The sequence below is a fragment of the Sinocyclocheilus anshuiensis genome, unplaced genomic scaffold (genome assembly GCF_001515605.1).
Source record: "Sinocyclocheilus anshuiensis isolate Anshui unplaced genomic scaffold, SAMN03320099.WGS_v1.1 scaffold330, whole genome shotgun sequence".
NCBI classification, from domain to species: Eukaryota; Metazoa; Chordata; class Actinopteri; order Cypriniformes; family Cyprinidae; genus Sinocyclocheilus; species Sinocyclocheilus anshuiensis.
The window spans coordinates 2,509,914-2,521,290 of record NW_015547689.1 but is presented as its reverse complement, the minus strand read 5'-3'; the positions used below and the strand labels follow the sequence as shown (position 1 = coordinate 2,521,290).

At 40.0% G+C, this 11,377-nt stretch overlaps 1 protein-coding gene across 1 annotated transcript in view; it reads right to left on the bottom strand.

The window, feature by feature from the left end:
- Window positions 1–11,377, bottom strand: part of LOC107703564 (ankyrin-1-like) — a 95,705-nt gene that overhangs the window by 21,130 nt on the left and 63,198 nt on the right. Inside the window, exons 7-31 of the mRNA XM_016506243.1 lie at window positions 10,444–10,542; window positions 9,471–9,569; window positions 9,276–9,374; window positions 9,014–9,199; window positions 8,692–8,790; window positions 8,507–8,605; window positions 7,718–7,816; window positions 7,412–7,609; window positions 7,079–7,177; window positions 6,180–6,278; window positions 5,907–6,005; window positions 5,611–5,808; window positions 5,216–5,314; window positions 5,012–5,110; window positions 4,675–4,872; window positions 4,399–4,497; window positions 4,167–4,265; window positions 3,952–4,050; window positions 3,646–3,738; window positions 3,477–3,549; window positions 2,702–2,722; window positions 1,366–1,489; window positions 1,172–1,235; window positions 465–577; window positions 26–210 (exon numbers count right to left, since the gene is read on the bottom strand). Of these exons, the coding sequence (XP_016361729.1) occupies window positions 26–210; window positions 465–577; window positions 1,172–1,235; window positions 1,366–1,489; window positions 2,702–2,722; window positions 3,477–3,549; window positions 3,646–3,738; window positions 3,952–4,050; window positions 4,167–4,265; window positions 4,399–4,497; window positions 4,675–4,872; window positions 5,012–5,110; window positions 5,216–5,314; window positions 5,611–5,808; window positions 5,907–6,005; window positions 6,180–6,278; window positions 7,079–7,177; window positions 7,412–7,609; window positions 7,718–7,816; window positions 8,507–8,605; window positions 8,692–8,790; window positions 9,014–9,199; window positions 9,276–9,374; window positions 9,471–9,569; window positions 10,444–10,542 (2,839 nt within the window). The remainder of the gene's footprint in view (window positions 1–25; window positions 211–464; window positions 578–1,171; window positions 1,236–1,365; window positions 1,490–2,701; window positions 2,723–3,476; window positions 3,550–3,645; window positions 3,739–3,951; window positions 4,051–4,166; window positions 4,266–4,398; window positions 4,498–4,674; window positions 4,873–5,011; window positions 5,111–5,215; window positions 5,315–5,610; window positions 5,809–5,906; window positions 6,006–6,179; window positions 6,279–7,078; window positions 7,178–7,411; window positions 7,610–7,717; window positions 7,817–8,506; window positions 8,606–8,691; window positions 8,791–9,013; window positions 9,200–9,275; window positions 9,375–9,470; window positions 9,570–10,443; window positions 10,543–11,377) is intronic.

The window sequence follows — 11,377 nt, the reverse complement described above, 5'->3', positions numbered from 1 at the left end:
CTGGAAGGCCCTAGGGAGATAATACGAGATGCGAGTCCCTCTCCCTCCACGAGAGGAGGTGGGGTGGTGAGTTTCTGCGGTTTGACCAGACGACAGGTGATGCGTGTGGGGGCTGCGCAGGTGCGCGGTGGGATGATCACACGCAGACCATTATGCCTGCTGCCACGCATGGACCCGCCTCTCGCATCCACCATGAAGCTGACCAGAAACCTGTCAAACAACCAGCCAGTGAGCAAACCGGGTACAATAACTTTTCAAAACAGCCGGAAGCCCAGTATAAATCTAAAACATCTTCAAAGGAACCTACTTCCTAGACACTTGATGACAGTGAAGACATGTATAAAAATAAGCATTTATGACCAACAGATAAATACGGAGATAAAAGCGGTGAGAAGCCATTAGCAAGGGTTGGTAACGGCTGGTTACTGGATTTGTTAGGCTGAATGTGAAATATGTGCACTGACCCAGTGTGGATGGGGCTGGCCACTGGGCTAACGTTGTCTGAGGTCTCTGTGGCTGGACTACTGGGGATTAGAGAGTCCTCGTCATACTCCTTTGGCAAAGGGACAGGTGTGTGCTGCAGACACACAGGAGTAGCACAGATCACACAGACACAAAGACACACACAAACAGAGATACAATGGCAGCTTTATGAGACTAAGAGATAGAAAGAGACAACTCTGCTTGGAAAACCGGGTAACAGCAGCTGGTTAAACTGTTTTGGAAAAGGGTTAACTAACTCAAGCTCCTTCCAGCTTTGTCAAGATGGTCTACCTGTCCTAACAAGCTTGGAAAAGATGGTCTACCAGGCTGGAGTCCACTAGGGGACCTCGGCAAATGTTCAAGTGGGGCTCAAAATTACTTCAAATAAAACAAGCATTAAAATAATCAAACAACTAAAAATTGAGATATTTCTTATTTTAATTCACCCCCTCAACAGGGTCTTAAAAAACCTGAATATATTAGGAAGTTTCATTGTTAAAGTGACTTCTAGATCTGAAAAAGCCATGTCAATTACTAGGGCTAAGGGGGCTTTTGAATTTTGTAGTGGACAGTGGGGGCTTTGGAATTGAGAACTGAAAAAGAGGTGACCAGCTAGAAACCACCAGACCTGGATTTTTTAGTAAGGAACATTTCTTATTTCAGCACATGAAGCAGAAAAAAACAATACCTGGTCCAACATGACAGTTTCAGGTGACACGCATGGAATTCTGGGAATTGCGGGCGAGTAAGGTCTAGAGAGAATGAAGGAGATATTTGTAATCTAACTTTAATACTTTATTTTAAGGTAAAAACAAGTGTTTATTCTTGTTCTAGAACCTTAGCAAAAGGACAATTTTGTTGCATTGTGCTCTTGTGACCTACGTCGTGCCCATCCCGCTCTCAAAGTCTCTCAGGGTTTTCTTGGGGGACAGAAAATCATCATCTTGGTCTTTCAGGTCATCCAGCTTCAAATAGCGAGCCCCATCCATCCCGAGAAGTTCATCACCTACATATAGCACAAAATATGTCAGAGACACTGATGTAGGAGGTTTGCAGGAAAAGGACTAATAAAAAGGAAGAAAAGCTTATTTTAAGTTATTTCATCGTTTACAATCCACCATCATTACCGGTCGAGCACATACAAGAACCTTCACTCATCCACCAAGTCCAAGCAATGAAGTCATACACACACAGAGCTAATGGAAAACATGAAGAAATCAAGATACTCGATAAGATTGCATGGTATTGGTTACTGAAGTGGGCATGCCCGGTAGTGCAGAGAAGATCACACTTAATCTGCATGGGAGAGATAGCTTGGTGTTATTGTAGGGGCTTAATCACAGGTGTTCAGAGACGCGTAAAACAGCCACTGTGACAGTTCATTTTGGAGCCCTCTGCTGAGTCAAATAATCATCATTAGTCAATTAGTAAAATGATCCACTCCCAGTGTGACTCCCACAGTGTTTGGATAAAGAGAACCTCATCTTTGGGTGTTTCTTCAGTTATGAGTATTACTATGTCCCAGCGGTTGATTTCAGCATTTCAGCATTTTTCTATTTTGTATCATTTTTTGATGTTTTCATTATTTATTTTTGATAGTTTTCAAATACCGTTTATTGTTAAAACTTTAATTGTTTTACCCATGTCTCAAAAAAAATAAAAATAAAATATATATATATAATACACAGAAAACAACTTATATATATAACACATAACAAATTAAATATATTAAGTTTAATAAAATATAATATAATATAATATAATACATGTCTTATGTATAACTATTATTTTTACATATTTACACATTAAATATAATATAATATAATATAATATAATATAATATAATATAATATAATATAATATATGTTAGAAATTGACTTGCAGTAAAAGTGTGTTTATTTAATGCACAGAGCCAAAAGTGCACATAGTTGAAGAAACACCTTTGGAACAAACTGAGAACACAAAGTAATTTTGGATGCAGTCCTGTCAATGATGGATCCACAAACACATGTTACTGTCAGTAAAGGAAAAGAAACATCATGACTACACAGTGATGAGGGGCTGACGCTGTAGTAACATGAAGCGACATATTAGAATAGAGAGTGGTTAGAGAGACTTGAGGGCCAGAGACAAGATGAGAGTGCTTGAAATGGAGGCACACGTTTCACGAACCACTGAGAACCGGACAACCAAGCCAGAGAGAAGGAGACGCTCCTACCTAATGTTAGCTGAGCAACTCCTACAGCGGGAAGGAAGAAGGAACATTTCAGGCTGGAGTTGCTACCGTAGATTTACAGTAGGTTTAGATTATCATGAAAAACTTTGCTCTTTCAATCCATTAAAGTCCTGAATAAATGGAGATTTTTCAATCATCTCTCAGAAGAAACAAACACATTTAACGATTAGATCCAAAAAAGGGAAGGGATCAATGAAAAATTCTGTCATCTTTTAATAACTCTGTCCATACTCTGTCTTTCCAAACTTTCTTTCTTTTGTAAAACATATAAGGAAATATTCAGCAGAATGTCCAAGCTGCTCTTTTCTTTACAATAAAATTGGGTGGTGACCAATGGCTATCAAGCATCAAAAAATACATTAAAGTGATACAAAAGCATCATAAAAGTGGTTCAATCAAGTGCTATATTCTTTTGAAGCCATATGATAACTATGTGTGAAAAACAGAGCTTAAAATGCTTTACAACAGACACAAAATGCTTTAATATACATAAATTATCCTATGTGTGTAAATCACTTTGTGCAGTCAAGTAAAGTAGTCAAAGCAGCACTATGAGTGGGATAACATGTCACTGTCACTTTCAGGATATGACCCACCACCTCATCTGCCTACTGGCTCGTGTTTTTAATTCGAGAATCTAGCACCAACCTCACGGCACCGAGACCTTGTCACAGCAGCTGAGAATCAGTGCTTTAATGCGCCATTTACTGCAGTATGATCCTTCAGGCTAAATCCAATCTGAGCCACCCGTACACACCTTCATCTTCTGACACGTCCAGTATTTCATCCACCGTCTCTGGGAAACTCATGCGATGCTTCTCAGTGGTGATCTGAGGGATAGAGAGGGAATATATGAACAAATCGAGATGGCGAATGTTGCACAAATTCAGACTGGATACAGTTTGTGAGATGCAAATGGCTCTCACCATAGACACGGATTCCTCAGTCACCAGTTTCAGCACATCAATGACAGAGATGTACCCTAGCCGCTTAGCGATGCCCAGAGGTGACGTCCCATTCTGCCACAGATAACACAGTCAGGTTACTAAATCTTACATGTCTTTTCAACAGGATAATTATGAAATAACAGCTTATGTTTACTGCAGAGGACTGGCAGCATGACAGCAGAAATTACCCAGACCAAATGCTCTTCATCAGACATTCAAGCAGTGTATACTATTTTTTGATGAGAAACATTATATTTCAAGTATGGGGGAAAGGGGTCTGCTCACAGTGGTGATCTCATTGGGCAGGGCTCCATGTTTCAACAGCAGGGTGACGATGTCTGTATGGCCCTGCTGGGCTGCTTGATGTAAAGGAGTGTATCCCAGCTGGAAAAGAAAGATAAGGGAAAATGAGATCACAGAAGTACATACTAGCACTGAAAATTGTACAAAAAGAAAAGCCTGTGTAGTGTGTACAGTACATCCAGAAGTGTAGCACTTACTCTTGTCTTGCTGTTAACATGTGCTTGCTGCTGGAGTAAGAACTTCACCATCTTTATGTTCCCATAGTGACATGCCACATGTAAGGGTGTGTAGCCCATCTACCAGAGAGAGCGATTTAAAAGGGTAATAAGGAAATATCGCACAAGGCTCTGAGGTCTAAATTCTAGGACATTCTACAGATGGCCCTGCTGAGTGTGTGTGTGTGTTTCTGTGTGCATTGAAGTGTCTTACCCTTGAGGCTGCATAGACTGAAGCACCCTGCTTCACCAGCATGTCTGCAATGCCCACATGCCCTTCCTGAGCAACCAGGTGCAGAGGTGTCAGCCCATTCTGTACACACACACACACACACACACACACACATACACACACACACACAAAGGATATCAGAAGAATATTAAATGCATCCTTTTCCATATTCTTCCAACACATCTCAACCTTTTTTAGTTTTTTCTCTCTTTAACGTAGATTGAATACCAATTAACCAAAGCTTAAACAGTGTATCACCTTGTTGCCCAGCTTAACATTGGCCTGTTTGGATATGAGCAGCGCCACCATGTCAGGTTGCCCCTCCTGTGACGCCAGGTGAAGCGGGGTGATGCCCTGTAGTGACTCTGAGTTGGCATTAGCTCCGTACTGCAGCAGACTGCTTGCCACCTCCAGTTGGTTCTGCTTGGCTGCGATATGCAGGGCTGTGTAGCCATTCTGTCAAATGGAAGAAAACTAAAAGTGACTGTTTTTTTTGGATGGCTTTTGAAAGTGTGAAATAAAATTGCAACCCTTAACGTCACAGCTCAGAATAGTCGCCGTCCCAAATCTCGTATAGTGTTTATGTGTATCTTACTCTCGCCGTGATGTGCGGAGAGCCGCCCTTGCTGACCAGCAGCTTGACTACATCAAGGTTGTTGTGATGGACGGCCACGTGCAAAGGGGTCAAGCCATTCTGAGGGGAGAGAGGAGACACATGGCCTAAGTCAGCCACTGCTGACCGTCATCTGATATTAGCAGACAAGTACTGAGATATCAGATGTTTGTCTTGATGAATTACCTTCCCAGCTGCATTGGGATTGGCCCCTCTTTCCAAAAGCAGCTCCGCCACATCCACTTTCCCATATTTACATGCTACATGTAGAGGAGTAAATCCTTTCTGTAAGAAAACACAGATATACACACTGAGATTGCAGGTGAAGCTGTGAATATTTAGTTGTCAATTAGTGAAATTGACTGTTTGTTAAGCTGCACCCACCTAGTAGCAGTTACTGCTGCTAACTTTACAGGCTTTACAGAATTTTGCATTGGAGTTTTTTTAACCATATTTTTTTTTGATAATTTCTAAAAAACACACAAGACGCCAATGGATGCCAACAGTTGGACTTCAAGGCATAATTGGTCAGAAGCATTTTAAGGCAGGGCTCAGCAAAGGGCTAACTGAGAGGAGTGAACCTTGGTCATTTTGGTTTGTTGGGCATTCCCATCGAGCAGGATGCGTGTGGTTTGGGAGTGTCCCTCGCGGGCGGCGATGTGCAAAGGAGTGTGACCTGCTGTGGTGGTCGAATCTGGATTGGCCTTATGTTCCAAGAGCAGCTTCACCAGCTCCTTATGTCCCATTCGAGCGGCACAGTGCAAGGGGGTTTGATCATCCTGTGAAATGAAAGAGCGAGATAGAGGACACGTGAGATTTAAAAAAAAATGTAAAAAGAAGATAAATTAAGTTAAAACAGCTTGTATGACTGGTGTACCTTCGCTTTGGCATCCACCTGTGCATTGTTCTGTAGCAGAAACTGAGCCACCTCACAGTGCCCCGCTCTCGCAGCCATGTGCAAAGGGGTCTCCACTTTCTACAACGGCACATTGAAACACAGTCACAAACATTTAGTTCTGAAAAGAAAACTGTGATCACTGCCATAATCGTTGCTAAAGACATTAGCCTATTTGTAAAGCAGAATAGCTGTGCCTTTGGGATTTGATTGTTGGGTATCTCCGAGGTGCTGAATAGATTACACATTTCTTACCACATTAGATGCGTTGGGTGAAGCTCCTCTCTGAAGCAGACTCTTCACTATATTGAGATGCCCCATGAACGCAGCCACATGAAGAGGGGTCAGACCCGACTAAGAGACAAGAACATGCATTTTTGCAAAGACCTTAAATGTGTTTAATGATTCTGTCATGCACCAATGGATCAACAAAAATATATGTCATTTAATATTAACATAATATATTAAAGGAATTTATTACACTAATAAAAATAATTTATGTTAAAAAACTAATGGTATTAATGCTGTATACCTTACCATTCAAAAGCTAACCAAGGCTACATTTATTTGATTAAAAATACAGTAAAAACAGTAATATTGTAAACTAATATTACAATTTAAAATAACTAAAATAACTAATTTTTTCCTGTGATAGCAAAGCTGTATTTTCAGCAGACATTAATCCAGTCTGTATTGTCACATGATCCTTCAGAAATCATTCTAATAAGCTGATTTGGAAGTATTTCTTACTACTGTCAATGTTGAAAACAGTTGTGCTGCTTCACATTTTTTTTTGGAAACTGTGAACATTTTTTTTATGATTATTTGATAAAATAGAAAGTTCAAAAGAACAGCATTTATTTGTAATATAAATCTTTTGTAACAAATATTTTACTGTCAGTTTTGATCAGTTTAATGCATCCTTGCTGAATAAAAGTATTAATTTCTTAAGCAAATCTTACTGACCCCAAACTTTTGAACTTTTGGGTAGTGTATTATGTTAACATATTCTTGTCTTGTGAAATAATTGTGAATTTGTCACCTTTCATTCCTACATAGTCTTTCTATTTTCTACAAGGATCAAGCTAAAGGTGTAGATGGTGCAAAGTGAACAGAGGTTATCCATCAAAGTGACAGCCAGAGAGCAATCTGACCTCAGTCACGGCCTCCAGAGACGCTGAGTGCTTCAGCAGAAGGTCCATGGACCGCATGTGGTTCTTCTTGCAGGCAATGTGCAATGGAGTGAATCCATTCTGAAAGACAGACCAAAAAAATCAACTAATGTTATGTTCAATATGTTCAGTTGTACGCTTTTAAATGGTGGACCAGGTTTATGTACTATTAATACTGCTCTATATGTATTGACTAATCTAATTATATCAATATCAAATTCAGCTTGTTTTATGGATGTTATCAATTACATTAATTGGTAATATTTATGAAAAGAGAAAAGAAGTATGGAAAAGGAAAACGACAGATGCACTAACCAATGCACGGGCATTAGCTTTTGCCCCTTTGTCCAACAGCACTTTGACCATGCGGTGGTGCCCACAGTGTGCTGCAACATGCAACGGGGTCAGGTGGTCGAGGGTAATGTCATCGATCTCTGCGTTGTATTGCAGCAGCTGCCTCACGCAGTCCGTGTGATCGCCCTGTGCTGCCATGTGGATGGGAGACAGACCATTCTGCAAGGAGGAACCCATGATTATTATCAATTGATCAGCATGATTATGGCACCAATAAAGCTAAAATCCATAACTGTATGACCCATCTTAGTAATATAGTTTGGTCACCTTGGTCTTGGCCTGAATGGGAGCACCCTGGTCTAGCAGGATCTCCACCACACGTACATGACCGTTCCTGGCTGCACAATGCAGCGGCGTCAGCTCATCCTGCAGAAAAAATAAGCAATTTTGCAAATGGGTTAATCAGCCATGTTTCAGTGTATCCTACATGAGCTGCATTTTCTGTCCTTATTTATGTATGCATACCATTAAAACAGCAAGCTGCCACAAAGAGAAAATACCTGTTTTTCCCAAGAGGAAGAGGAAAAAGAGGTCATCCTCCACTAACTAGACTTAGATAAGTCAGATTCGGCAGTCTCAGCAGTGAGATTTTTCATCAGCCAGTAAATAATGTCACTGTGAGATGTGACTATGGTTGGATAGATACTATGAATTCAGGAGGGTCGACTAGTTAGTGTGTCATCAAACTAACTGACTAGTCTATTTAGATACTATGAAGACAGGAGGGTATATATACTGTATATTATGTATTGCTTTTCTCATTACTAGCTTTTTAATATTTCTATTTAGCTTTAATTTATATTTATTTCAGTGTTAGGACTTCAGCTTTCAGTTGCATTTTTATACAACATACAACATTTTTATGAAATAATTTTATCAAATTTTCTTTTAGGTTTTTTAAGTTTAAGTTTTGTCATCTAAGCTTTATATTTCATTTTATTTTAGCTTTATTTCAATGAAAATTATTTTTAATACTTTTAGTTAACAACAACAACACTGCAAACTGAGGCTATTTGATTATGAAAATATTTTGCACGTCCCTAATGGATACTGTACCTTTGTCTTGGCATCTATCTGAGCTCCTCTGTCCAACAGAAGTCGCACCATAATCACATTCCCCCTCCTGGAAGCGATATGTAATGGAGTGATGCCATTCTTCAAAAGAAAAGGAGAGAAAGGGAGAAGTTCATATAATCGTTCACATAATAATTGGAAGCATTTAATTTGAGAGCTGCACTGACCTTCGGCATGAAGTTCACGTTGGCTCCTCTGTTTAACAAAAGCTGTGCGACACTGAGATTCTCATAATGGGCTGCGATGTGGAGAGGAGTAAAGCCGGTCTACGGGAAAAAAATGGTGTAGCATTTCATTGATTCAGTGTATTTACAAAACAGGAACACCTACGCTGACGGATCTTTAAACAAAGTCAGTTCTGTTTATCTTGTCACATAGTCATCACTGCAATTACAAGCCAAGAGCGGCTCCATTGAGCTCAGTGAGTCATGATGCGTAATCTCACTCGTGCTGAGATAAAACCTTTCAGATGTGCACAAACACACATACTTTGCTGAGGACGTCTGGGTTTGGGTCGTTCTGCAGCAGTACGGCAGCAGTGCGCGTGTCGTCGTTGCGTGCCGCGATGTGCAGGGCCGGCAGACGCACTTTGCCCTTGGTGCCATAGTTTATCAGGAGGGCCACCACGTTCTCGTGACCCTGCTGAAGAGCTACCGCCAAAGGAGTAAAGCCATCCTGGAGGGCGAAATCAAGAGTTGTAGGGTCATTCGGGTTTGATTTCAGCTGAGCTTGATTTCAAGATGTCACTCACCTCAGTTGGAAGGCTCTGATTGGCTCCATGTTCAAGTAGATATTTTACCACTTCTAAGTGGTTCTCCTGTGCTGCCATATACAGGGGACTGAAGCCTTTCTGCAGAACACAACATAACACCACAGAACAAATTAATTAAGCTTTTCATCAACATGTTTCGAGGTTTGTTGATTCATGTTTTGAGCTCAGACTAACCTGAGACTGGGCATTGACGTTGGCACCATAATTGACCAGTTCAGCAATCACTTTCTCTTGACCGGCCAGAGCAGCAATATGAAGGGCGGTATTCCCTTTCTGCAAAATGAATAGTCATGTAAATATAATACAGAGAAAGATCCGACAATGCATGTTAAATAGCATATACAGTATTTTGAAGATGTCATTTAATTTTATTGCTTTTATTTGGTTTCATTTTTGCTTGTTTTTAGGGCTTTGCAATTGCAAATGCTAAAAATAGCGATATGAGCGTGTGCGATTTCTACCGCATGAAACAGTGATTTTATTTATTTATTTATACGTTAATTCAGAATTCTGTAACATTCTAAATGATTATTGCAACAAAGCAAGACTACAAACCTTTTTATCATTGGAATTTAGACAGTTATTTTGTCTCGTCTTTTCTAAAGACATTGTACTAGTTTTACTGTAGTTTTTTTTACTTATATTTTGACACTTTTACCTACATTTTGTGTGAAAGGTGCTATAGAAATAAAATGCATTATGACATTAGTGGGAGGGACATTCTCATTCTACAGATTATTTAATTGGACAAAAAGTTGTAATGAAAGACAAGTCATCAATATTTTTGATTAATTTTCCCAGATGAGATAAACCGTACATTTTAAATGCACAAATTTGTAATTTTGTCAACTTTTATAAGTACACTAACCTATATTTCAAATCTCAGCAATGATGAGAAGTGTGTTGCCTATTGCTATTGCCAACATAATAAATGGCAAAGTTCAATAAATTGTTATTTATTAGATATTCAGAATAAATATTTCTTCCACTGGGTAAGAGTTCATTAACAGTTAATATCTGTAGGATAATGAATTTTTACAGTTGCCAAGAAATGTACTGTATAACAACTGAGCCTGAACTATCCCATTTATAAATCTGTTTTTGGCCCGCTGGAGGAAGCCTGACTGACTGAAGGAAGTAGATTTACCTTTGTAGTAGTCTCCAAGTCAATTCCATTGTGCAGCAGCTCCAGCACCATCTTAACATGGCCTTCTTTGGAGGCCAAATGCAACCCATTAAGCCCATTCTGCGAATACAAGAGAAAATATGAGGTGTTGAAAAATAAAAATAAAAGCACATACCCTGAGACATCTCAAGTCTATCTCTTTATCTCTCCCCGTCTACCTGTCAAATGACTCACTGAGAGGAGGGCAGCCTAAAAATAACAGTGAAGCACTGAGACATCTACAGATCTGTGGAGCTCTCATTAAACAGGGCGTGGAAATAGAGCGGCGGAGGAAACAGACAAAAAGGCCAGGAGAGGTAAAGGCTGATCAGGAGAATGGCCCACAGTACAGTGTGTGCTTCTGTAAGGAAGCTGGGTGTGTAGTCTGGTGCGGCCATAGGGGGGCTCTGCTCTGCTAGTCTGACTGGAATCCCCTTCATACTGCAGTGCCACTCATCTCTAATGAGCTCCTACTGCTGCTGCACAGTGCATGCGCAGAGGAGAGAAAGACAGAATGGAGACGGAGGGGTGCCTGCAGACGGTGGGGAGGAGACCTGATGAAAACAGCCACACGTGCCCACTTGGCATTAATATTCACTGGACGTGCTTCATAATGTTTTGGGAAATATCACACAGTACTGAAACCCACACTCAGTGTTATACATCCATGGATTATATGAAAATATATAGTAAAAATGTATACCATTCAAAATCTTAGGGTCAGTAATTTCCTTTTTAAAGAAATTAATACATTTATTTAGTAAGGACGCATTAAATTGATCAAATGAAATGATGTGCTTGTGAATTGATGTTTCACGAGAACCAAATGAGGGATCATGTGACACTGAAGACTGGAGTAATGAATGGCCGCTGAAAATTCATCGAATAAATGCAGCCTTGGTGAGCAAAAGAGAAT